At 45.3% G+C, this 26138-nt stretch overlaps 1 protein-coding gene across 1 annotated transcript in view; it reads right to left on the reverse strand.

The window, feature by feature from the left end:
• Positions 1-26138, reverse strand: part of Lrrk1 (leucine rich repeat kinase 1) — a 129063-nt gene that overhangs the window by 64648 nt on the left and 38277 nt on the right. Inside the window, exons 3-6 of the mRNA XM_021167567.2 lie at positions 18560-18723; positions 8569-8740; positions 7701-7877; positions 6043-6191 (exon numbers count right to left, since the gene is read on the reverse strand). Coding sequence (XP_021023226.1) covers positions 6043-6191; positions 7701-7877; positions 8569-8740; positions 18560-18723 — 662 coding nt within the window. The remainder of the gene's footprint in view (positions 1-6042; positions 6192-7700; positions 7878-8568; positions 8741-18559; positions 18724-26138) is intronic.

Consider the following 26138-nt stretch of genomic DNA (forward strand, 5'->3'; position numbering starts at 1 on the left):
ACTTTTCATTAGCCGGCTGCTAGCCTTGGCATGTGGGGTGGGAGACAGCTTGCAGATAGGATCAGAGCTGTCTGGCCCTCTCTGCTTCAACATTATACTAAGAAGCCAACACCACTGGCTATCAACATCTGGAGCACTCTGGAATCACCTGGGGGAGTTTCTAAAACTCCTGAGGCCACACCCTACCTCCAAGATTTGGATTGATCAGTATAGGGTATAGTTTGAATGAGAAATGTTTAAGACCCCTGGGTACTGTAGCACATAGGAAAGTGAGACCCACTCACTATCCTGAGACCCTAACGGCTTGTCTGCTTACAGCCCAGGCTTATGGAGGCATCGTCTCAATTGAGGTTCTCCCCTCTAAGATGACTATAGGCTGTGCCAAACTGACATAAAACTAGCCAGTACAATTGACCCCTTGTCAACTTGACACAAACATATCACTGTTAAGCCACAACCTTTCCTTCTTGTTCATCTCCAAGAGAATGCATTAACATCAACATTACAACATAAACATTCTGACATTTAAGACTTCAACACTCTTTAAACATAAGAACACTTAAAAAAAATCCAACGTCTACAACTGTGGGCTCCTATAAAATAAAAGATTAGATAAATGCTTTCTTACTTCAAAGGGGAAGAATCGGGGCCCAATCACATTCTGAACAAAGCAAACCCAAACTCCAGCTGTGTAAATAACTCAGTGTCCAATGTCTGGAATGCACTCAGAGTCTTCGTGACTCCTCCAGAGGGCCTGGGTGACTTCTCTGGCTCTAACCTGCGCAGCACACACAGACTGTCTCCTAAGCTCAGGCTGACTCCACTCCACCACTGCTGCTGTTCTTGGCAGCTGTCCTATGGTACTGGCATCCCTGAAATGTTGGGATCTCTTGCTGCAACTGGGCTGCACTTTCATCAATAGCCTCATCTGGGCTCTCTTCAAGGGCTCCAGCTCTGCCACACAATGACAAGCCTCAGCTTCTCCCCATGATCCCTTCATGCCTTCAAAACCAGTACCACCTGGGTGACTCTTACAAGTGACCAACTACAGTTGCCAGCACACAATACTAGCTTGGTTATCTTTGAAACACAGCTTCTGTGTGCTGCCTCTGAGAAAACACTGCCAATATTTCACCTCAATGAGGCTGCTCTCTTCTTAATTACCACTAATTTCTCAGCCCTAGCTAACCAGCATCAATTGTCCTAGTAAAGCAAAGCTTTACTTCAGTAATGCTGGTCTTTTGTTTATCATGGATGATTCCTCCATCACAGCTGATTAGAATCACAGATTCTTAACTCAAAACATGCAATGGTTCCAAAGAGTCTTTAAGTGACTGTCAAAAGTTTTCTTTGAAACTTCACAAGCCAGGCCTCCATCCTCTGAATTTTTCTGTCAACATTTTTATCTTCTAAACTCCAACAGAACAGCTCACCAAGCTTTGACATGCAATAGATTTTCTTCCCAAGGTTCCAAAGTCCTTCTTCAATCATCCCTAAAACAACATAGAAGGTCTATCACAGCAATACCCCACTCCTGGTACCAATTTCTGGCCTATTACTATTGCTGTGATAGACCATCATGACCAAAGCAAGTTGGGGTAAGAATGAGTTCATTTGGCTTACACTTCTACATCAAAGTCAGGGCAGGAACTCAAATACAGCAGAAACCTGGAGGCAGGAGCTGATGCAGAAAACATGGAGGGGGGGGGTGGAAATCTGATTACTGGCTTGCTCATCATGGCTTCCTCAGCCTGCTTTACTATAGAACCCAGGACCACTAGCCCAGGGATGACGCCACCCACAGAGGACTGGGCTCTCTCATCTTAATCACTAATAAAGAAAATGCTCCAGAGACAGGCAGATTTCTGAGTTCGAGGCCAGCCTGGTCTACAAAGTGAGTTCCAGGACAGCCAGGGCTATACAGAGGAACCATGTCTCGAAAAAACAACAACAACAACAACAACAACAACAAGAAAGAAAGAAAGGAAGGAAGAAAGAAAGAAAGAAAGAAAGAAAGAAAGAAAGAAAGAAAGAAAGAAAGAAAGAAAGAAAGGAAAAGAAAAATGCTCCTCAGGCTTGTCTGCATTCAGCCCCATCTTATGGAGGCATCTTCTCAACTGAGGCTCCCTCCTCTCATCTGAATCTAGCTTGTATCAAGTTGACATAAAACTAGCCAGCACATGGTTATTTTATATCAAGCCACATATGGGAGACAACCTTGTAGAACACACAAATGAGATTTAAAACTCAGTAGCAGTGGGAGGGTGCATATATACCTAGACACGTATGTACCTACAATCACATGCATATATGTGTTGGTGCAGAAAGACATGTCTCTATATCCACACTTCAGACAAATAGGGGTTGAGTAATTGATCGGCAAGATAAATAAATAAATATTCAACCCAAGACATTTGAAAAAGAATTACAGGCAGCCCTTCTACCCAGGGACTCTGCGTGTGGATTAACCTAATTCCATATCAAAATTAATTAAAAAATAAACAAAAAAATCAAAAACCTTGAATGTGTAGTGAACATGTACAAACCTTCCTTCTTGTCATCTCTCCCCAAGTGCTACATTGTAAGGACCAGCCACACCCCCTTTGCATTGTGTGAGGTTTTTCTAAGCCATATGGATGTGCTTTAACTATACAGGAGGGGGTGTGTGGATGATATAGGAATACCAGGACATTTCATATGAGGGACTTGGGCATCTGCGGATTTTGGTATCATCTTCCATGGTCCTGAAACTTACTCTCAAGGATACAGAAGGATGATTGCACCACACCTAGCTGGTTGGGCTCAGTCTTGCTACTAGAAAGTTACAACCACATTTAAGTGCCAAGCGTCTGTATGAGACAAGTACGTTATTGGCTTTTCTCCTCTTGGAGATGGAGAAGGTGCTATGAGAAGCAGGAGTGACAGATCCTGGAGCCCCAAACAAATCTCATTATCAACTACAGAGTACTCAAAAGAGGGACATGTGAAGCAGGGGGTTGGGGGTGGGAGTTAGGGTTGAATGAAATTTAGTTCCCTGTTGGAACTCTTAAGACACAATCACTAGGTGTTCTGTGGAAGTTTGAAGGAGAAAAAGCCAATCTGCTTAACATCATAAAGGGAGAGAACTACAGAGACAGAGGAGACAGAGACAGAGACAGAGACAGAGACAGAGACAGAGACAGAGACAGAGACAGAGACAGAGACAGAGACAGAGGAGACAGAGACAGAGACAGAGACAGAGGAGACAGAGACAGAGACAGATACAAAAGGAGAATGCTTGAAAAAGCGTAAATGAACACCTAATGCAATACCCCAAATTGAAAGGGAATGCATGTTAAGCCACCAAAATTTAACCTTCTAAACTGAATATAAGGGGGCTGATGGATGATTCAAAAGAAGCAAAAATAAAATAAAGACTTGTTTTATCCAAGCATTGACAATGGTTCTTATAAAAACATCTACAAAGAAACACTGAAAACATTCTAAAATTGTTGTGAGAAGCAAGAATGGTTACATAGCAAACCTCAACAGAACAACAGGAACTGAAAATTATAGAACAACTCGTCTACAAATATAGGTGTAAAAAGAATGTCTGTAGTTCCAATCCAGCCGTAGAAACAAACCAATTATTATTCACTGCAAGAATTCAAGGTTGGCTCAGCAATTACCATCATCATTTATGTCATCAATGAGTTAATATAGAAAAGCTATAGCTTCACATGTGATTTGACCTAATTCAGCAACACTTTTAATGTAACACTAAGCAAAAAATCTACCTAAATACAACAAGGGTCTACTGTCCAAATCCAAAGCCAGGGCTTATAAGCCACCGGCACCGAAGCCTGAAAGCCAGGGACCCCTGGGAGGTGCCTGCCTGCATTACGATTGCCCAACTCTCAACAATCCTAGTGGTGTGCAGACACAGACTAAATAGGTTACACAGACACACACTTCTTGTGAACCTGCTGATGAACTACTCAGTCTGAAGGAACTGGGAATTAATAAGGGAAGCTGGTGAGGGGACAGTCCAAAGACAGAAAAGGAAACCATTTTCCCCATCCAGGGTCTTTGGGCTAGAAAAGGAGATGGGAACCAAGTGTACAGTCCATTCCAACAGTGCCAAAGCAGTAAAAAGATCACAAATCAACAAGAGCCATCCAAGACCTTTGGGAGAAACCTCGAAAATATACACAAAGACACAAACATGGGACGACCTGAGACCTGCAAGTGAAACTCAGGAAACCAATCCAAGACTTCTGCAAAGGGGAAAGGTCAGGGTGTCCACCCAAGGAGGAGACAGGCTCTTCTGGTAGGATGGACATGTGAACAGGACTAAAGTGTTTATATGATACGACAAAATGGGGTGTCTCTGAGGAGCCCATAGAGTAGAATATGTGTGACTTTGGAAAAGGCAAAGGATCAGGAAGACTGTGTTCCTGGGTTGTAAGGATTACCCAAGGCACCTGTCATCAAACAGCAAGGCTTTGTCAGTGTTGGTCCTTGCATACTACTCAGTACTCAGAAACCCCAAACACATACCAATATCTATATGAAAATACCAATGGTGACTTTCAGCCCAGAGGAGAGAGGAGTGCCATTTTTATTAGTTTAGTTTATATTTGAGCCAGAGTCTTGCTATGTAACTCAAACAGACCCAAGATGAAGATGTTCTCATCCAAGTGGGGATTGTAGACCAAGCTCACCACCACGCTCAACTAGTTTCTCGTGGAAATTATGCTGGAGTAACTGGTTTATCCACTGAGAACTATGAAAGCCAGCCCCTCCCCTCACATAACACACAGACATGTGCAGCAGAAAAGAGAAAGCTTAAAGTGTAAAAGCTAAATGGACAAAAATCCTGTGAGAGTCACCATCAGAGTATTTATATAAAACCTGACTGGAAATTCCCCCTTTATACACCCCAGACCCCATAGAACCAATAAAGGAGATGAACTTCTGTGACAACCTGTTCTCATATCCGTGTCAGCACAAGAACAGGCAAAGAGAAAATGATCGGTTGGGGGAGAGACTGAAGATACACAGGACCCACAAAGGCTCCACACCTCTAACATGCAAGAGATTTCCAACGTGAAAATGAAAAGCTAACGCTTCAGAGAAACAGCCAACAAATGTCAGCAGGTGGCTCGTATTGCAGGGATGTAAATACTTTATGAACATGTGAGAAAATTTAATAGTCCTATTAATAAAACATGGAAATGAAAACACTTGATAGCCGTGCTCCCCAGACAGGCTGGAGAAAATGAGAAGGGTTCTGGGTGCGATGACTAGCGCTGGGCCAGGTGTGGGCCACAGAGGCTCAGAGCTGCTGCTGCTGCTGCTGCTGCAGTGACTCCAGAGCAGCCTGCTTCAGGACCTCAGACTGCAGATTAAGAGAAGCAGCCACATTCTAGTAAATAAAGCTACACAACAAGAGGCAAATCCCAGGATCCCTTCAAAACCAAGTGCATATCCATAAGAGAAGAGCTGAGACGACCTTGCCCGAAAGGGCATATTTGGAAAAGCAAGTTTTGGCAACGTTGGCAGGTATTTTACAAAGCCAATGTAAATAGTATAATTTTTTTGTTTGTCTTCTTGTTTTTAGATGGGGCTCCATGCATCTCAGGCTGGCTCTGGGCTCTCTGTGAGTTAAGGATGACACTGCACCCCTGATCGGCCACTCCTCTACACCCCAGTTGCTGGGAACACAGGCCTGCATCATCATGTCCAGCTCCCTGTCTTCGTTCATAGTGCTCTTACAGCTTTCCTTGTGGAAATGTGTGAAGGAATGCTTCCTAGCTTGGTAGACTACTTACCTCAAGAAGAGCAGGCTCATACATTTCATTACACCAAGCCCTCCCACCCCCCCATCCCCGCCCACCCCCTGCTCCAAAGTTTTTACCCTACCTGCATAGCGTAAAGTGTTACTCAGTTTAAGAGAAAATTTAAAACACATATATGACCTACTTAACTGGTTTTGTAAGTGTGTCAAAGCCTGGAGAAAGCCCCATCCAAAGATGTGTTTCAGACCCTTCCCCCACTCACGATTTTCCCGGGATAGCTGCTGGGCAGGGCACTGGCTTCGATGAAATACTTCCTGAGCAGATGTTTGCTTGGCTCAGGACTATCCAGTAGGATGTAGGAGCAGAAATAGGCTCCGTGCTGAAGCAGGAATATGGCAATGTCTTCATTCCCTGATGGGACAAACCACAGAGAGCTCAGGGCATCCAGATGTCCCAGTGGCCACTTCCACTCGGGGGTGGGCGGTGTTCATGCTTAGAGAGCAGGCCCTAGGTTACTTCCCTGATGTACCCAATTCCTGGCAGAGAGGGTTTATGGAACTTTGATCTTTGAGTGCTGCACATGAGGTCCCACTTGTCATAGTGGGTCCCTGCCACCCAGTTGAGGGGGGGCAGTCAGGAGGAGCAGCTATTTTGATAAAGACACTAAGGATAGGGCCAGGGATATGGCCACATCAGTGAGGTGCCTGCTGAGTTGTGTAGCCATGTTCCAGCCTCAGAACTCACATAAAAAAGATACCAAGGGGCTGGAGAGATGGATCCAGTGGTTAGGAGCACTGGCTGCTCTTTCACGGGACCTGGGTTCAATTCCCAGCACCCACATGGCAACTTACAACTATCTGTAACTCCAGTTCTAGGGGATCCAACACCCTCACACAGACAGACATGTCGGAAAAACAGCAACCAAAGCTCATAAAATAAAAACAAGTTATTTTATATCAGGCTTCTGTCAGCAAGCATATAGCTGTCTCCTGAGAGGCTCTGCCAGTGCTTGATAAATACAGAGGTGGATGCTCTCAGCCAACCATTGGACCGAGCACAGGGTCCCCAGTGAAGGAGCTAGAGAAAGGACCCAAGGAGCTGAAGGGGTTTGCAGCCCCATAGGAGGAACAACAATATGAACTAACCAGTACCCCAAAGCTCCCTGGAACTAAACCACCAACCAAAGAGTATACACATAGAGGGATGCATGGCTCCAGTTGCATATGTAGCAGAGGATGGCCTAGTCGGTCATCAATGGGAAGAGAGACCCTTGGTCCTGTGAAGGCTCTATGCCCCAGTGTAGGGGAATGCCAGGGCCAGGAAGCAGAAGTGGGTGGGTTGGTGAGCAGGGGGAGGGGAGAGGGGAATAAGGGGTTTTCAGAGGGGAAACCAGGAAAGGGGATAACATTTGAAATGTAAATAAAGAAAATATCCAATTAACAAAAAAGAGCAGCAAATGCTCTTAAACATTGAACAATATCTCTAGAAATTAAAAATAGATCTTTACAAGATAAAAATAACTGTGGAATACAAAAAATAAGTTATTTTTAGAAAGATACTGAGCATGATGGAATATGATTGTAATCTCAGAAACAGGGAAAGGAAGGGGGGGATCCGTGGGTGTGGACCGCCAGCCAACTGATTCAAATAGGGACTCTCCAGGCAAAATCAAGATATGTCATCACTCTGTCCTAAGGAACAGCAGCTGAGGTTGACTTCTGGCTCTCCACACATAAGTGTGAACAAACACCTGCACACATCTGCACCGCCCCCCCCCCCACACACACACACAGGAGAAAGGAAGAAGTTGCAGAAGGTTCTTTTGCAGGCCACTGGAGAATTAGAGGAAAGGGTGAAGCCAGAGTCCCACACTGGAAAGTGGGACCCTTTGCAGGGCAAGGCTGACTGTGTGGGACCCACCTGCCTTGATGGCCGCATAGAGGGGCAACCGCACAATGACGGGGAACTCATTCTTCCTGACGGCGTAGTTCTCTGGGTCAGCCCCATGCAGGACCAGCAGCTTCACAACCTCCAGGTGGCCTTGCTGGCAAGCCAGGGCCAGCATCCAGTTCAGTAGCCGCTGAGGGGTACAGGGACCTGGAGCGGGTAAGAGGACAGAGGGAAGGTGCCTCTGAATCCTGCTGGTTGCTCCTCACGCTCATCTTCCCGTCGGCCATGAATAAAGTGCAGCTGTTCTAGGTCTGAATGAAAGCTCTGCTTCTGCCAAGTAACTCGTGTTCTCTGGCGTCATCTCAGTGCACACAGACACACCTGCACAGAGCCACTACATGATGTGACCCAGTACAGAAACAAAAGGGCCTTTGGTTTTAAAATTATAAAAAAAATTCAAGGTATCAATTATAGAATATTAAGCCATGTGTGGCTTCTTCTTCTTCTTCTTCAGCACATAGCCTTGACATCAAAGGCCCAACACCTAAATTTCATTCCCAGAGTGTCTCAACCTAGAGTCACAGTGAAGCTCTTGACCCTTGTCTCCTATTGCTGAGCCAGTACTACAAGGAAGTTATAAGAGGCTAGAACACCTTGAACTCACCAGAAGCAAATGACCAGCATACCATGGTATGTCCATTCAATGGAGTATTAGTTAGCCATAAAAAAATGAGTTACTGAGTGATGAAAAGACACAGAGAAACTTTCGATGCATATTGCTAGGTGAGAGAAACCCATCTGAAAAGATTACCTTAGGATGTGTGACGTTCCAATTGTACACTCCAAAAGGCAAAGCTAGAGGGAGAGTGGTCTCAGAGCTGACACCCACAGACTTTACCTGGTAAGGACTCTAGTAGTTCACGTACTACTTCGGCGTGTCCAAAATGCGCTGCCACCACAGCTGGGTTGTCATCAGTGGGCTCCGTCGGCAGCTCCACACGCTTCTCAGTGAGCAGGAACCGAACTGTCTCCAGATCCCCGTGGGCTGCTGAGATGCTCAGCAGCTGGCCCTGGCCAAAGCAGGACAGGATTCAGTGAGGCCAGCTCTGTAACGTGAAATGTTTCCCCGAGTCTCTGACCAGACTGCAGCACAGATGACATCATCAGCCTGTACTGCTGTGCCACATTCAACCTCACACACTTAGAACAAAACCAGAAAACAGCCCACCAAGAGCTCTGTATTGTTACATGTGGAAGTGATGACTTTCATATACATAGACATATTTTCCAACTCACACTGGTGTATAAACCCATAGATTGAAAACAGCGTGTGTAATGCACTGGGCCTATCTATCCCAGAATACCACAGCTTAGCAGCACTGCACCCAGAGCTGTGGTGGGTGTGGCTGCCCTGCATTACAGAGACGATTGCACAATTGCAGTCCCAAGCGTGACTGAATATGTGCTATTCCTCCAAAGTCCAAAGTCAAGCCAGACCACTGCAAGTTGGAGAATGTCCATTCAGGTTCAATAAAACTTTATTGGCATTTCCTGTTTCTGTTCACTTCTCTAGTGTGGTTTAGAAAAATCCAACTTTCAAAGTGCTGAGGGTAAATGACTGCTGAGGGCTCAGCCCTAAATGGAACATCTCTATCACCTTCTTCAAGACTCTGGCAATACAATGGAAGACATGCAGAAGACTGTAAGAGCCAGAGGACAAGAAGGAGTGCTGTAACACACTTCTGGACGTGACATCACCATGACCTCACGAGCCAACAGAAGCTTTGGTTCCCTGCATATCGCCTATGTAAGATGAGGTCCATCAACATTTTATGATGGGTAGGGGAGGGGCCGTCTTTCTACTTTGTTACAGCCACTGGTAAGGAGCCCACACAGCACAAAAACCCACAGCCATGCTCAGGCAAGAGATTAAACCCAGTGGGTAATAAGTAAGACATGAAAGGCTTATAGGGAAGGCGAAGAGGTTCACTGGGAGAGGTGGAGTGGTAAGCTCACAGTGTGTGTGCGTGTGTGTGTGTGTGTGTGTGTGTGTGTGTGCTCACCTGCCGTATGACAGTCATGAACCTTAGAGAGGGGGACCTACCAAGCTCCCGGAGGATCACCTGTGGTGGTTTGAATGAGGCTCATAAATGTGAACACTTGGGAAGTGTCTCTGCCTGACAAGCATTGGGTGGTGTGGCCTTGCTGGAGAAGGTGTGGCCTTGCTGGAGTAGGTGTGGCCTTGCTGGAGTAGGTGTGGCCTTGCTGGAGTAGGTGTGGCCTTGCTGGAGTAGGTGTGGCCTCATCTCATTCTCTTCCTGCTGCCTAGGGATTTGAACTCTCAACTACTCCAGCAGCCTGTCTGCCTGTATGCCACCATGTTCCCCACCAAGATGAAAATGGACTAAAGTTCTGAAACTGTCAGAAAGCCCCAGTTAAATGCTTTCCTTTCTAAGAGTTTCTACGGTCATAGCATTTCATCCCAGCAATAGGAAACCCTAAAGCGTGGCCCTGCAGGTATTGATAAATGCATGTGACTGATCATGGGGTTCTACACACTGGACTCCAGGGACAAAGAAGCCTTGGCAGGGTTCTGAGGAATACAACGATGGGACGGACACTGGTCTCTGCCTGAGTTCCAACTTCATTCCACATACTCTGGCATTTAGAAGTCGGTGACAGGTAGGCAATCTAGCAACTCACAGACCTGTGTCCACCCAAGGATCAGCACGTGTGTGGGAATACACAGCTGAGACCTCAGTCCTTCCTATAACAGGGCTGCTCCCCACGATCTCCAGCGAGAGCATGTGGAAGGAGGCAAGTGGAAAACCAGGGAGGAGTGAGTCAGTCAGGCCTTCCTGAAATTATAGGTAAGCTCACAGTGTGTGTGCGTGTGTGCGTGTGTGCGTGTGTGTGTGTGTGTGTGTGCCTGCACGCGCGCGCACAAAACAACCAACAGAATAATCAGAAAGCAGACATCTCCAGGAAGCATGTCAGAGCACGAAGGGCAGGAAGGGACCTCTGAGTGAGGCTCTGAGGAGAGCAGTGGATGTTCTCCAAGCTCTGTCCGTGTGTTGCTGCACAGAGTACTTCGTTTGCACACTCATACGGTATCCTCAGTATGGCCATGCAAGGACTCTATTTCCATGCCAGGGATCTGAACCTGTGAAGCCTCAGTTAGGAGCTACACAATCGACAGAGCTACCCCGGATCTGAACTGTGGTCTGCGGTGCCGATCCACATTCTCTTCATTTCACCCAAGACCTGCCAGATAGGCCGAGACCCTTGGAGGAACAGATGAGTCCTGTAGATGGTGTGACGCCACTAGAGGCAGTGTGTCTGACAACGGAGTGGGGTTAAACTTGCTTAAATGTAACTGGAAAACAAAAACCCACCACCACCCTGGCCGGGTGGGGCCCGGAAAGCCCAGCCATTCCTGGAAAGTGCTTGCATTATGGAGAAAAGCCACAAGTGATTCATTAGCTGACTTCCAGGACTAAGAGCTGTCTAGACTCCTGTCCATCACAGGCCTAAAAGCCCCATTGTTAGGAGTGATGGGTGATGTCACAGCCGGCCACAGCCAAGAGGGACCCAGAAGACAGGGAAGGCAGGAGGTCCCTTTCTGGCTGGAGACAACCCGGTGGCTCTGAAGTATTTAATTCAGTATAAAATAAAGGGCCAGCCCCCTCCTGTGCCCTCACCTCCCTCTATAAAGGAAAGCTTGCACTCGGCCTTCTAAGGCATATTTACCCATGCACACTCATAGGAATGCTATACAAACACCTGCTACCCTGACTGTAAAAATCATAAATTGATTCATTTTAACTACTTTGCAAACATTACAAAGTAGCTTTATATTGTTCTCATTTAAAAAAAAAACATTTTTTTTTTTACTGTGAAATAATTAGAGATTACAGAAGTCACAAAAATAGAACAGAGCCAGGCCCCTGATGGAGGAGATGGAGAAGGGACTGAAGGAGCTGAGGGGGTTTGCAGCCCCATCGGAAAAGCAACAGTGTCAACCAGCCAGACCCCCCAGAGCTCCCGGGGACTGTCCCGCCAACCAAAGAGTACCCGTGTAGGGACCCATGGCTCCAGCTATGTATGTGGCAGAGGATGGCCTTGTTGTACATCAGTGGCAGGAGCGGCCCTTGGGCCTGAGGTAGTATTGTTCGAAGCCCCAGTGTAGGGGAATGCCAGGGCGGGAAGACAGGAGTGGGTGGGTGGGTGGGGGAGCATCCTCACAGAGGAAGGGGGAGGAGGACAGGATAAAGGGTTTCCGAAGGGGAGACCTGGATGGGGAAAACATTTGAAATGTAAAAACCATGGTTTCAAAACCAGTGAGTGATATGATGTCAGGACACTGTACATACCTAGGGCAGACTTGTGCCACATATGACTGCTTTGCCAAGAAATCGGCCTCCTGCTGCCTCCTAGGCTCAGGCATTCTGCCACTCCACCCTGCCAGGCACTAATCTATACTTCTGTCATACTGTGGATGATACACATTGGTCCTAGCGGGATAGACTGTGAGAGGTGGTACTTAGTCAGAGGACAGAGGTCACCGAGGACATGTCCTTGACATGTATCCAGTCACTGCTCCACTCTGCCTCCCTTGCCCTCTTTTCCTGGATGCCCTGAGGTAAACATCTTTCCTTCCCTGTGCCTTCATTGCTATGATGCTCTACTTGTCTACAAGAAAGCCAACCTGTTTTGTGTGTGTGTGTGTTTGTAAGTATATCTGTAAGTGTGAGTATGTGTGTGTGTATGTCAGTGAGTATATGTGTGTGTGTGAGTGTGTGTGTTTGTAAGTATGTCTCTAAGTGTGTGTGTGAGAGTGTATGCTTGTGAATGAATGGGTGTGTTTGTAAGTATGTCTTGTAAGTATGAGTGAGTATGTAGGAGTGTGTGTGTATGAGTGTGAGAGTGTGTATGTTTGTGAGTGAATGTGTGTGTTTGTAAGTATGTCTGTAGGTAGGTGTGTGTGTGTATGTGAGTGAGTGTGAGTGTGTGTGTGTGTGTGTGTGTGTCCCATTGGGTGGAGTAGGGCTCCTTGCTTGAGCTTGGAATGTTTGCTTTCTAATGTCCACTCCTCCAAGTTCTACCCTTCAGAGGGAATGTGATGTTAGGGACGCAGTTAGCCAATACTTCCTCCAAGACTGCATCTGCATGTTTTCTTTCTGGCCTCCAAACAGAGTGTTTATTAGAGAATAACTTTCTAACTTTGGCAATATGCAGCTGATCTATTTTCCCTTCTTTTTCTGGGTCCTTTCTTTTCTGGGTGACTGATTGTGCAGGCTGTACCATCTGCAAATGAGGATGGTTTTATTTTCCCTCCAGATCTACATGTGGTTTATCTCACTTCACCTTACTTCCCTGGTTTGAACATCAGGTGGTCTACTGAATAATACATTGATTATAATTATAATAATTTTTTTATTTCAGGAGAGCATGAATGCAGTTTCTTATCACAAATTATGCATAAAGATTGAAGATTGCTATCTTAGAGATCTAGATTCCTTACTATTAGTTAGTAAACTGCCCCCCCCCCCCCCCCCCCGCCGCCATGGTAATTCTCTTTGCTCTGTAGTTCACTTTATCTGATCGGTACATAGCTACTCCTGCTTGCTTTTGCTTAATTCTTAGTGGCCTAATATATTTCCATCTACTTACTTTCTGAACACATACACATTCACACACAATTACACATCTTCACACATAATACATACTCACACACAATACACTCACACACATGCACATACATATGTACACTCACACACTCACATTCACAACACTCAAACACATGCATACACATATGTACACATACTCACTCACATGCATACTCACACACTCACACATACAAATATACTCACACACACACACACACAAACACTCTCACACATGCATATACTCACACTGTATTTAATACACACACCATTGTATTTAAAGTGAGTTTCTCACAGGTAATATCCATTTCTTATTCTTTAAAAAAAAATCCTACCTGTAAAACTCTGGAACTAAGCTCATGGATTTAAATCAATTATATTTAATATAATTATTTAGATGTTGAATTTAAGTCTGCCATGTGATTTTGTTTGCTTTTGTTTACTTTCATTTTTATTTTTTCCCCTGTGAGCAGCTTGATTTGTTTTGATTTGGTTATACTGTTTTTTATATAGCGCTATGACAGTTTTAATGTTTAATCATTTGTAGACAGTGACTCACCACGTATCCTCGGTTAGTCTGGAATTCTATGTGTACCTCTTTGCAGATCTGCTGCCTTCCTCCCATGTGCTGAGATTAAAGGCATGCACCATCATATCCGGCTATATGCAGTTTTGTAAATGATTGCTTCAGGTATTGCATTATAGATATGTAGCCTACTAAAATAGACTGATAAAGTACTATTTTCAGTAATTTTAAAATCAGTTTAGATAGGATTGAAATTTTACCTTTATTAGATAATTGCCTTGTTTTTAAAAATCCCCTCTTTCTTTTTTTTTTTTTTAATATTTATTATATGTGTAAGTACACTGTAGCTGTCTTCAGACACTCCAGAAGAGGAGGTCAGATCACATTACGGATGGTTGTGAGCCACCATGTGGTTGCTGGGAATTGAACTCAGGACCTCCAGGAGAGCAGTCAGTGCTCTTAACCTCTAAGCCATCTCTCCAGCCCCAAATCCCCTCTTTCTATATTAAGAGCTGTACTAAGTGATGGTTCCATTTGCTTCAACTGTCAAATACAACTTGAGGGACAAAGAATGAACTAACAACCCATTCTGTGTGCTTGTGCTTTGTTCTCACCAGGCTCCTATTTCCCAACAGCCCTTGGTTCGTCATTTAGGTATAGCTGCTCTGTTAGGGACACCTTCCCTCCAGACATTAGTTCTCCATCATTCCAGAACGTATTCATTTTCTCTTCCTTCTTGAGGGGTATTCTCCAGGCCATGGGGCTTTAAGTTGACCCCTCTCCTTCTTTAGTGTTTTGTGTCACTTCCCCTGGATCCTTGGTGTCTGACAATGTCGTTCAAATTGTCCTCCCCTACCCCAAGGAAACATATCTCCTTCTCCCTCTTCCTCTCCCTCCCTCTCTCTCTCTCCTCCCCCCAGAGCTTCAGAGCTTTTAATAGTTTTGGTTTTGTTTCTTTTGTTTTCACGGTGGCTTGAGTATGATATGTGGGGAGCACTGGTCACTGACATCGCTCCTGTTGGGGACCCGCTTGCTTCTCCACTCTGCTGGCTCTGTCTTCTCTGCTTGGGGGGAGTTTTCAGTTTCCTAAATTAGGGTTCAGTGTGTTTTCTTCCACTCTTTGTAGACACTGAAAGCATGAGTTCAGCTAAAATTCTCACCTCCTCTGGGGCTCTTTCAATCTCTTGCTCCTTCCTCACTCCCTCTCCCCCTTCCTCTTCCCCTTTCTTCTCTACCCCTTCCCTTCTCCGCCTCTCACTCTCCCCTCCCTTTCCTTTCTTCCTTTCTCCCTCCCCATCTCTCCCTTTTCTCCTTTCTCTTCTCCTTCCTCTCCTCTCCCCTCCCCATATCTCACCCTCTTTCTTCCCATCTCTCCCCCTTCTTTTCTATCTCCCCTTCTCCCATCTCTCCTCCTCCCTATCTCTTCCTTTTTCCCTTCCCCCTCATTCTCCCCTTCCCTCCTTCTCAATCTATCAGGGTATAGATTCTTTCTTCTGTCTTCTCTATTCTAGACTTGAGTCTGTCTACAAAAGAAACCTTCAGCTATTGTATTTTAGAGATTCTAAAATTTCCATTTCATCCCCCTTTGCTCCTCCATGACACTCTTTCTTTGGCGACTCCTGCTGTTTACTTTTGCTTTGCTCGCTGGAGTGTTTGGTCTGTTTTAGAAGTCTTGTCTGAGCTTCCAAACATCTGACTCATCCAGCTGCGGACACTGTGGCTGCCCTGTTCTCTCTGAGTGATATTTTTCTGTTTCCTGAGGAGACTGTGTTTATTAGGATCTGGTGATTAGTGAAAATGTATTTTAGGAACGGGATCCTAGTCAAGTCCTGAGCTTGGACTCTGCTAACTCTGGTGGGTGAACAGTTGTGTGGATTAATCACTCCTGGGAAAACAGGAACTACTCAGAATTAGATGGGACAAGGGGAATGGACTCCTGGATCCTGCTGGGCAGGAAGGTCTTTCATGTTTCTTAGGTCTCCAGTGAAAGCAGTGCGTGCGTGTGTGTGTGTGTGTGTGCGTGTGCGTGTGTGTGTGTGTGTGTGTGTGTTGGGGGGATGGTTATCATATTACCACCTAGTGTCTGAGTGCTGATTAGCGTCCCAGCGCCCAGCAGACTTCTTGGATGACTGGGACAACTTTTACAGCCTGGCTGGGTTAGAGCCTCCCTACCTGGCCTTGGCAGGAGTGTGGTGGGGAAGGGCTGCAGGCACTGCTATGGTGTGGCTGGGCGTTGCCTATAGACTCTGTCTTTTCATGCTGCCCTTGCCTGGTGCTCTGCCTTTCCTTAGAGCTTCTTTGTCTATGTCCATTTGTTTCTGAGTTGCCAGCTTCTTGTTGTTCTATCAGGGATGCAACGAAGGTGAGAGGGACCCCCCCAGAGATGCAACACTCCAACCCCCAGCTCTGACCGCACTAGCAGGTCTTTTCTCTCTCACTTGAAAATGTCCATTGCAGTGTATGCAGCATTGCTGTGTACGGAATGTGCAGGGTTCTCAGCTGCACAGAGAGAGGAATGCTGAGAAGCACACCAGTTACACCAGTTCTAGCTTCTCTTTAGTTTTAAAAAACATGCCTAATTGTTTTTAATTTTTATATGCACTAGTGTTTTGCCTGCCTGCATGACTTTCTTCTGCATGCCTGCATCCATTCCTCCTTCTTAATAGAAGTTACCGGCTTATTTACTGAAACTATATTGGAGAGCTTTTCAAATTGTGTTGAGCTGTTATCTGACACTTTGGGAATTCTTCATAGCATCCTACGGCCAGGGAACACTGGGGATTACATCACCTTGTGGACCCAACAGTTGGGCCATCTCGCACACATAGGTGTGGCCCCGAGAATTCATAACCAGAGCAATATCAAATGTCCTCTTCATGGTGCACATTGTCTCCCAATCTCTGACTTTTCTGAGAATTGGCTAGAGGTTTAAAAATGGAATCATTTCTAACATTCAATTAAATGTAGACAGATTAAGCCTAGGCTAACCAAAGTAATGCAAACAAAGTATTGATGAAGGGTTTCCATGGTAACATTCCATTCTTATTCCCCTTGCGCTGTTGGCAGGAGGGTAATTTTGGGTTTGCTTTTTACCCAATGGTTTGGCATACGTCATAAAACTTTAAATACCATGTATGAAAGTGTCAAAACGAGACTCACTGTTTTATACTAATGTGCTAACAAAAGCGTACGTACCTATACTCTCCATTTGGGACACCCACGCATGCTAAGAAAATAGCCTTACAATAAGAAAACAAATAGGCAAAAAAATTCTGTACATTACTGGTAAGAAATTTGAAATAAGCCAAATTTCCAATCAAGAGGAGTGGATTGAATTTAAGTTATGTCCTCTCTATTACAGGGAATATTATGCAGCCATCAATGGCAATGCCTGCAATGAATTTACAGTCCTGCAGAAAATCTTGCATATAATAGAAGCAAACAGGAAGTATATGCAAAACAATGATCTGTATTTATAGTATCTACATAATTCATCATATATTATCAGAAGTGCAACACTCCACCTGAGCAGCAGGCTAGAAGAAAACGTATCAAGTCAAGGGAGAGGCAGTGTTTGGGCACACTAGGGACAGGCTTAGCTTTGTTTTTTTTTTTTTTTTTTTTTTTTTTTTTTTTTTTTTTTTTTTCTAACAGATTTTTCTAAAAAAATCTCTGAGCACATGCTGTTGTTATATAATGGAAGAAAGTATGAAATCAGTAGATACAGTCTGCATTCACAACCCTGCAAGGCCCAACACGGAAGGCGATAGTGCCGTGCCACTGAAGAAACCCCTGGAAAGGACCACTCTCCACATGCCCAAGTGCAAATCGAGGTGTTTCCAAACAGATGCTGGAGTCCCGTGAAGACTCTGGCAGTGCGAAGATGACCCACAAGCTGGGGATGTGGTTCAGCCAGTCCAGGCATCCTCCTTCATCCCCAGCATCTTAAGCCTGGCAGGGAGGGACATGCCTGCAACCCCTATCGCAGAGATGGAGGCAGGAGAATCAGAAGTTTAGGGTCAACCTTGACTGCATAGTGAGTTAGCAGACAGCCTGGGATCCATGAGACTTTACCCTCCCTGCCCCTTATTGCTAAAGGGTAGACTTTATTCCTACTTTCCAGTAGAGGGATAGCTCAGTGGGTAAAAGCGGGGGTGGGGTGCTCAGTGGATAAAGCGCTTGCTGTGTAAACATGAAGACCTGGGTTCGGATACCCAATAACCATGCAAAACCCAGATTCATTGGTGCATGCCTATAACCTCAGTTGTTCTAGAGGTGTGGACCCAGGAAGATCCTTGGGGTTTTGCTGACCAGCCTAGTGTGGCTGAGCTGATAAGCTCTGGGTTTAGTGAGTGACCCTGTACCAAAAAATATGGTGGAGGGGCTGGAGAGACAGCTCAATGGTTAAAAGCACTGGTGGCCATTGCGGAGGATCTGAGTTTAGTTGGTTCTCAACACCCACATCAAGGCTCACAACTGTCCATAATTCTAGGTGATCTCACGCCCTCTTCTGGCTACCTTCGGTACTACATGCCCATGGAAGTGCTTACTTTGCAGGCAAAATACATAAAGTATGCATACACAGTGTCTGTCTGTCTGTCTGTCTCTCACTCACACACACACAGACACAGACACAGACACACACACACACACACACACACAGAGAACAGCAACTCTAGGGCAGTGGCACACCCTACCTTCTCCTGTGAGGATTCGCTCTCTTCACAAACCCCTCTAAGTAGGTCTCGGGCTCGGGAGAGGTTCCTCTGCTTGTATGCGGTGTGGATTTCTTCCATGCTGGGGCACTGCACCGTGGAGCTGCCACCTGGTAAAGACAGTTTGCTGCCCATGTCTTCGGCACCTGCGTGGGAGGACATGTACACATGGTATCACTGTGGCTGGTGACCTCTGGGTAGTCACTGGAGGTGACAGTGGAGGTGTGTATTACCCATGACACCACAGGGCTGGGGGTTAGGAAGAGAATCCTGAAAAGCTCTTGTCAGCAGGCTCCTATATCTCTGGGGACCCCCAGTCATTCTGGAAGGCATTTACTGGGACAGTGCGAAGTTTAGCACAGCTGCTTGGGAGGAGAGGCCAGACATGCAGAGGACTCGGTGCCTGGGTCCTTATGGAGCAGCTGGACACAGCTGAGCACTGCACTGGGTGGAAAGATACGGGTGAAGGACATCACCGTTCCCCATTAGTGTCCCGCTCCAGAACAAGGTTGATATTAGAGGTCTGTAAGTGCACGCCCAGATGCTGACAAACAGGCTTCGGAAGTCCCCTAAATGTTTTAAAGTTCTTCCCAAAACTCTCTCTGAAGCATGTGTATATTTCTCTGGAAGGAAAAGTGAAAGCATTCTTTCTACAGATGTTACAGGAAAGGCTGTGGCCGACGAGAAGCTAAGTCCTGAACTATGTTAAAGGGCAGGAGCTGTGGTGAGAATTCTATGATTCATGGCTAAGATTCACAGGGGAAGAGGGACCCTGGGATAAGAGGCAGAGCTGGTGGCCCACCACCTGCATCTCTCTAAAGGGATGATGTATTTTTTTTTTTTTTTTTTTTTTTGGTATATTGTTAAATAGACACTGAGCAGGGTGGCCCTAAAACACAGACATCACAAAAGTGAGCCACATTAAGAGCAGCTACCATCTGGAGAATGCTTTTGAAGTGTAATTTCTTTGCAATAGCAAGGTTATAGTTTGGACCTTAGCTATTCCTCAGAAGCCCATGACTTAAAGGCTCTCTCTGCAAAGTGGCAATCCTGGCAGCTGGAAGAGCCACTAGCATATGAGCCTACTGGGAAATCATCACATAACTGGGGGCATAGCCTTGGGGACCCAGGGCCCTTGGTCGCTCCTCATTCCCTCTCTGCTCCCTCACAATCCATGAGTTGAATACTTTAGGATGCTCACAGATTCAAAGCAGTGGAGTGAATGTGTCAGGAACCAAAATAACCTTTTTCTCTTTAAAGTTAGTTAGATTGGGTATTTTGTTATAGTGAGGGAAAACCGGCTACCCAACAAAACACAAAAGTCACATGCTTAGAAATAAAATTCACAAAAAGATGAGTAAGACCTGAACTCTAGAAAAAGCCCTGCCAAGAAAATTGAGATCTGTGTAGCCAGAAAGACCTCAGATGCTCATGGATTAGAGACCAAATACTGTGAAGATGCCAACTGCCCTGGCTTTCTGCACAGAGTCAGTTTCAGTTCAACTATAATCCCATTTGGACATTTTCCCCCTCATAAAGTTATATCAGATTCTCAAATTTGTATGGAAGCCTTGAAGAACCTAGAATAGTCAAAGCAATCTGGGAAAAGATCTATATTTCCTGATTTCCAAACTTACCGTAAGGCTCCCATAAGCAGGCGATATGATACTAGGACAGACAAATATCCCCATAGGACATAACTGAGTGAATAAACAAAACCTGGGGCTGGGGAGATGGCTCAGATTTCCTCCTCAAAAGCATGAGAACCCGAGTTCAGATCCAAGTAAAACCCAGGAGCTGTGGGCCCTGTCTGTCACTCCCAAGGGTTAGAGGATGTGGAGAGAGCTCCCTGCAGCCAGCTTGGCTGAATTCATGAGATCTGAGTCCCGTGAGAGAGGCCTTCCTTAACAAGTAACATGGACAGGCCTGGGAGAGGCTCAGTGGGCAAAGTGCTTGCTGGGCAAGCTTGGGGATCAGAGTTTGGATCCCCGTAAGGTGAGTGTGGCGGCCTGCCTGGAATTTCAGGCTTAGGAAGGCAGAGATCGGATCCCCAGAGCCAGCGAGACCAGTGAGAAGCTCTGGGTTCGACTGAGACTCCGATGCAATGGATAATGTGGAAAAGCAATCAAGGGAGATTCCCAGCATCCACTGCAGGCCTCCACACGTGAACACACACACACACACACACACACACACACACACAGAGGCATACAAGCACACATCACACCTACGCAAACACATGCATACAACACAGACACACACACATACAAACACATACCCCCACACAAGCACACCCATGCACACCCATGCAGAAATGAACACATACATATAGCAGATACACCAAAACTCATATTTGTCCATCTAATGAACTTTCGACAAAGATACCAAAATACAATGGGGAAAAAGAGTTTTCAATAGATGGTGCCAACATAACCGTTGTCCTCATTGCTGGGTCTGGAGCGGTGACTGAGCAGAGCCGTTAAGAGCATTGGCTGCTCTTTCAGAGGAGCTAGATTTCAGTTCTCAGAGCCCACACTGCAGTGTACATCTGCCTGTAATTTCAGTTCCAGGGGATCTGACTCTCTCTACGGGATCCTGAAGGCATTGCACACCCATTTTTCATACATACATGCAGGCCACACTACTCACATACATAAAATAAAATTAAATCTAAGAGATGCTTGCCTCTTATAGTACACAGAAGGTAACCTGAGATGGATCATGAACCTAAAACATGAAGGCTAAAACTATTAAGGTCTAAAGGCTTCAGAGAAAACAAGGTTTCTTAATGGTGCTGTGGTTTGACAGGGCCTGAGTGTCTCTCGGGTCCGATGGGATTTAAGGATTGGTGGCAAGACAGCACTACTGGAAGGTGCTTTACGGGGCAAAGGCTCTTGGAGGGGGTCTAGGTGGTGAAGGCTGAGGAAGCTCTCACTGGCTAGCTGTGATCACCTGCCGGCCCCTGCACATACAGGGCTGCCTGGCATTGAACACAAGGTCCCCACCTCCGCCGAGCAGGTGTGGGCTCACTCAGGTTCTGAGCCTCCAGAACTGTGACCTACACAAAAGTTTTTTGTCAAGTACCATGTACCCATTCTTTGTTATGGTGGAGAAAAGATGGCCAGAGGGCCCCAGAAAACATAAAAGAAAACTGCGAAATTACACTTGACTAAAGAGCTGGGGAAGCAATGAAATGTTGCTAAATTAGACTATGTTAGAGTTTAACATTACAAAAGCTCATCAAAAGGCCTCCTTCAAAGAAACAGGGGCCTTCTAGTCTGGAATACACGCAATGTTGTAAAACATATCTGAAAAGAAATGGTACACAGAGGACCATAAAGAATGTTTTAAAAAGACCTATAATGCAATAACAAAAAGATAAACAACACAATTTTAAAGATCTGAACACTGGGAGACAAAGAACTCAGTACCGTTGCCCATCAGGGAGACACGAAAGCCACACAACACCCACTACACTCCCACCAGAGCCCATTCGCAGCCAGAATGCTCAGGCCGGATGGACAAGAATGTAAAATGTAGAGTTAAATTACAGACAGTCCCGTGGCTTCTTTCACAAGGGAATACACACTGACCTGTGACCCACTAGTGCTGATCTTAGACTTTTACCCAGAAGGAGTCCCCAGAAGTTATCCAAAACTGCTCTTAAAAGTGGTAGCCACGATATCTCCGAGCTTCAAGTAGCCCGGGTGTCCATCCATAGGAGGATGGATAAGCAGACTGTGGACATAACTACTCAACAATAAAAAGGAATGAACTATTGATCATCCTGATGGCTGATAAGAATCTCAAAACCAAAATGCTGAGAAGATAAAACCTTGTACAGAGTGGTACTATTTCTTGGTGGGGCGGAGGGCGGGGCATGAAGACATCACTTGTGCTGATGGCTCCAGATCCTGATGGAGTTTGCATGACACGGATGCTGTATTCGATAAAATGTATCAAAAGCCAATTTAAAATATGTGCACCACACTTTGGAGACGTTTTCTCTAAAAAGCTATCGTAAGCATCACACATACATTAGTTAAGGGTGAAAAGTAAGTTGGTAACTTACCTCAAAATCATTAGAAATGGGATGGGCCCACGTCAAAGTCTGGGTGGTAGGTATATTGTGTACCCTGGTCAATTCCTTCAGTGTAACTGCATGTTAGAATTTTTTTCCACAACAGGATGTTGGGAGAAATGAGGTTTATAGTGTCAAACCCTACATGCAGGGCCCACATGTGACATACAGTATGAACTTCCCTATCAACCCAGAAAAACCCTTTGCACAGAGCCAAGGTAAGCTGCTTACAGCCACAGTAAATACCATCCAGAGTCGTTACAACACATCCTGAACTAGGGTTTGACCCTGAAAAATCCAAGACAGGTAGATCATCACATATGGCTGAGAGTTTCCCTGAAGCATGAGATTGCTTGGTCTGAGGGGAGATCTTGGGTTCTGTGTCTGGAAGGACAAGAAAGCTCTGCATGCATACGGCTACACAATGCGAATATGGCAGCTTCTCTCTCCATCTTACAGGACAGTCTCCATTAATTATTTACAGCCTGTGATCCAGGCAGCTGAGAGCAAGCTGAGCTGGGTGGGAGAAGGGCCATTAGCAGGGGTGAGAAGGAGGCGGAGTCAACCTCCATCAGTGTGGGCACTTCATCACATCATGGCTCATCTTTCAGAATTAAACAAGCAGCCACTATCACATAATTAGCCAGTGTGCCTGCAGGTCTTTGCTTCTGCTCCTGTTAGGAGCATAAAGGCAGGTGGATCCTGAAGTGACATAAAGGAGAGCCATGGAGGTCCTACATCCATACAGGTCCCACAGTGCACGGGAAACTATAAGAGTGCTTTGATTTTTAACACCATATTTAAATAATGCAGTGTGGGGGTAGCAGGCATCATGGGATTCTAGAACTGCCCCATTTGCTTTAAATTCCTTGGATTTGGGTTTTTCAGCTTGGTCCCCCATTTCCTTAAATTTCGTAAAAAGTCCATGTGCACTGTATTCTGGGGCTCTAGTGAGCTGGGGCTCTAGTCTAATCAGGCTGTTGCATGGGTACAAATGCATGTGCACGCAGCTAACTACCAATCCAATGCAGTTTCATAGAAATGCCAAACACGAAGGCTAACACGTATTGATACTGAAAGAAAATGTGAGATTCCAACAATGACCATTAAGGGTGGGTTGGAGAGATGAACAAAGGAACTACGGAAGGTTTCTTTTCTAAGTTTCTTGTACTGGAGTAGTATGGTCGATTTGTTTTTAAATAAAAATCACACATACCCTAGGAGTAGAAAGCCAAAGAAACACCTCATGTTAAAGACAGCCTTCCATGATCAAATAGATACCTTTTTTACAGGCAAGGATTTTCATGGAATTTCTATTTTTTTTTAAAGCCCAAGATATTACAGTTCTATAATTGCGAATTGGTCACTTTGATACAAAGTTTAAAAACAATTGAGATTGTTTAGTTATTTGTACTCATCTGAATAGATAGGTGTTTATACTTATCACCTTGCTCAGAATAACCTTGTTCTTTTTACATGGTAAAAGACTTATCAATGTATTCTTCCTATACAATTGAAAGTATTCATCATGACACATGTATGTCTCAAGTAGGAAGAGCTAATATGAAAACAGAATATTGAATAGCTTAGTTTCAGATATTAAATATCCTTCTCATCGTCTTTATTATGTCCTTATTTTCCTAAATAGCAACAGCCTTTTCCAATATACATAACTACAAACAAGTGTGTCATATGCTTTTAATACAAAGTAAGACACCTGTCCAGGTGCGCAGAGGCAGAGAAGGGCGCGATCCTACAGCATCTTCTAAAATAGATTTGGCTTCTAAAAGGGCTGCCTGTCAGATTTTAGCAAAGAGTCGATCAGAAAGAGGGAATAGAAATGCGGTGTCTGGCAAGGGTCATAGACACAGCCCACGTGGAGTTCTCCAGGAACATGAAAAGAAGCATTTAAAGTGAGCTCGGAGCTCATGAGTGCAGTGCTCCTGTTTGATGGCAAATGCGAGTAGCAGCCATATCCTGGATACTCCAGACATGGGTGGTAAATTCAAGTTCATTGTGGGAATAAATATTAGTTAAAAGAAGTGAAACGATTCTGAAACCCATAGAAGGAGAACCTCATTTTTGTTGGATTCTTGCTTTCAACCCAGCATTCTGTTTATACTGCCGGGCTCACACAGCGTACCACAGTATCAGCCCCATCTACGGGAAATGAGTTTGTTGGCAATAACTCCATCCCTAGGACTTACATAATTCTTGTTCTAGAACAACAAATTATTCTGACTACAGACACACTAGCAGAAAGGATTCTCATCTGTTGGTGATTTATAGCGACAGAATCCCACAGATGTTACAGAGCGAAGCTGTTGGGACCCTGTCACTTATCCTAGGAACTCACAGACACAGCCATACCACAGGACAGCCTCATTTGTCTCTGTCCTGGAGGATGTTCTGTCTCAAAGAAATTCTAGATCAGGGTTTGTCATTTCTCCCAACACAATAACCAAAAACATATTCTCTACTGCTTTATCCTACCAATCGAGGGCAATGGAGAAATTATACAGAAAATGGATTTAATTCTGAGATCTAATTTTGACTGCATGTGCATAGCATGTGTGTGTGTGTGTGTGTGTATGCATGTGTGCGTGCATGTGTGCGTGTGATAGTTCTCTCATTAGTATTGAAATAAATGTATATGATGGGAGGCAAAGGCTATTTGTCCATTTAAAGTGTATGGTGTCTTTATATTTGAGAGGCACGTTTCTGGCACTCAGAAAAGGCACTGTCATTTTATTGGCACACCCATGACATTGCTGATTACACTCACTTCCATCAACAGAACAGCAGAAGGGTCAACCGACCCAGCAGCCCTCAGCTCACTGCAGAACAAAGGCAAGCACACTACAGGATGCTATGCTACCAACCTGGTCAGAGTTGTTTAATGACCTTCCTCCACCGAGTCCCCATGTAGCCACAGCACCAGGAAGGAAGGCTGGGCCTCCTCAGAGGTGACACCCTGTTTGCACTTCAGCGCTCGCCTTGGTGACCCTGGCTTTGGTAGCCGGCAGAGAGGAATATGCTTCTCTCTTCCCCAGACACCAGTGGAAGGTTTTAGCTTCAGCTGCAGTTTTTACCTCTGGGTCGCATTACGGTGAAATCCAAGCCTTTATTTCTTTGGGGGAAGAGGCAGAAGATACAGGGTGCCAGGGGAGGGAGGTGACCCTCTAAGGCAATTCCTCCTGGCTCCAGATGGCTAATACTCAGCTCCGTCCTGCCTGCTAGCTGCTGCACCAGCACCAGTATCAGCAAAGAGAGCAAAGCAGGGGCCGGGCTGGGAGCTGGGGACCAGCTGGAATCCTGAGGTGAGTGAGTTTCATTCCAGCAAAGCTCCCAGGTAGACTTAGAACTCCATGGCTCATCTCACCTAATCTTTGGAAATTTTTATTAGTAAAAGACAGATGGGGGGTGTCATATATGCAGATTTCTCCATGGGAGAAATCACATAAAGAACCTATTTTCTTT

Source organism: Mus caroli, chromosome 7 (genome assembly GCF_900094665.2).
Source record: "Mus caroli chromosome 7, CAROLI_EIJ_v1.1, whole genome shotgun sequence".
Lineage (NCBI taxonomy): Eukaryota > Metazoa > Chordata > Mammalia > Rodentia > Muridae > Mus > Mus caroli.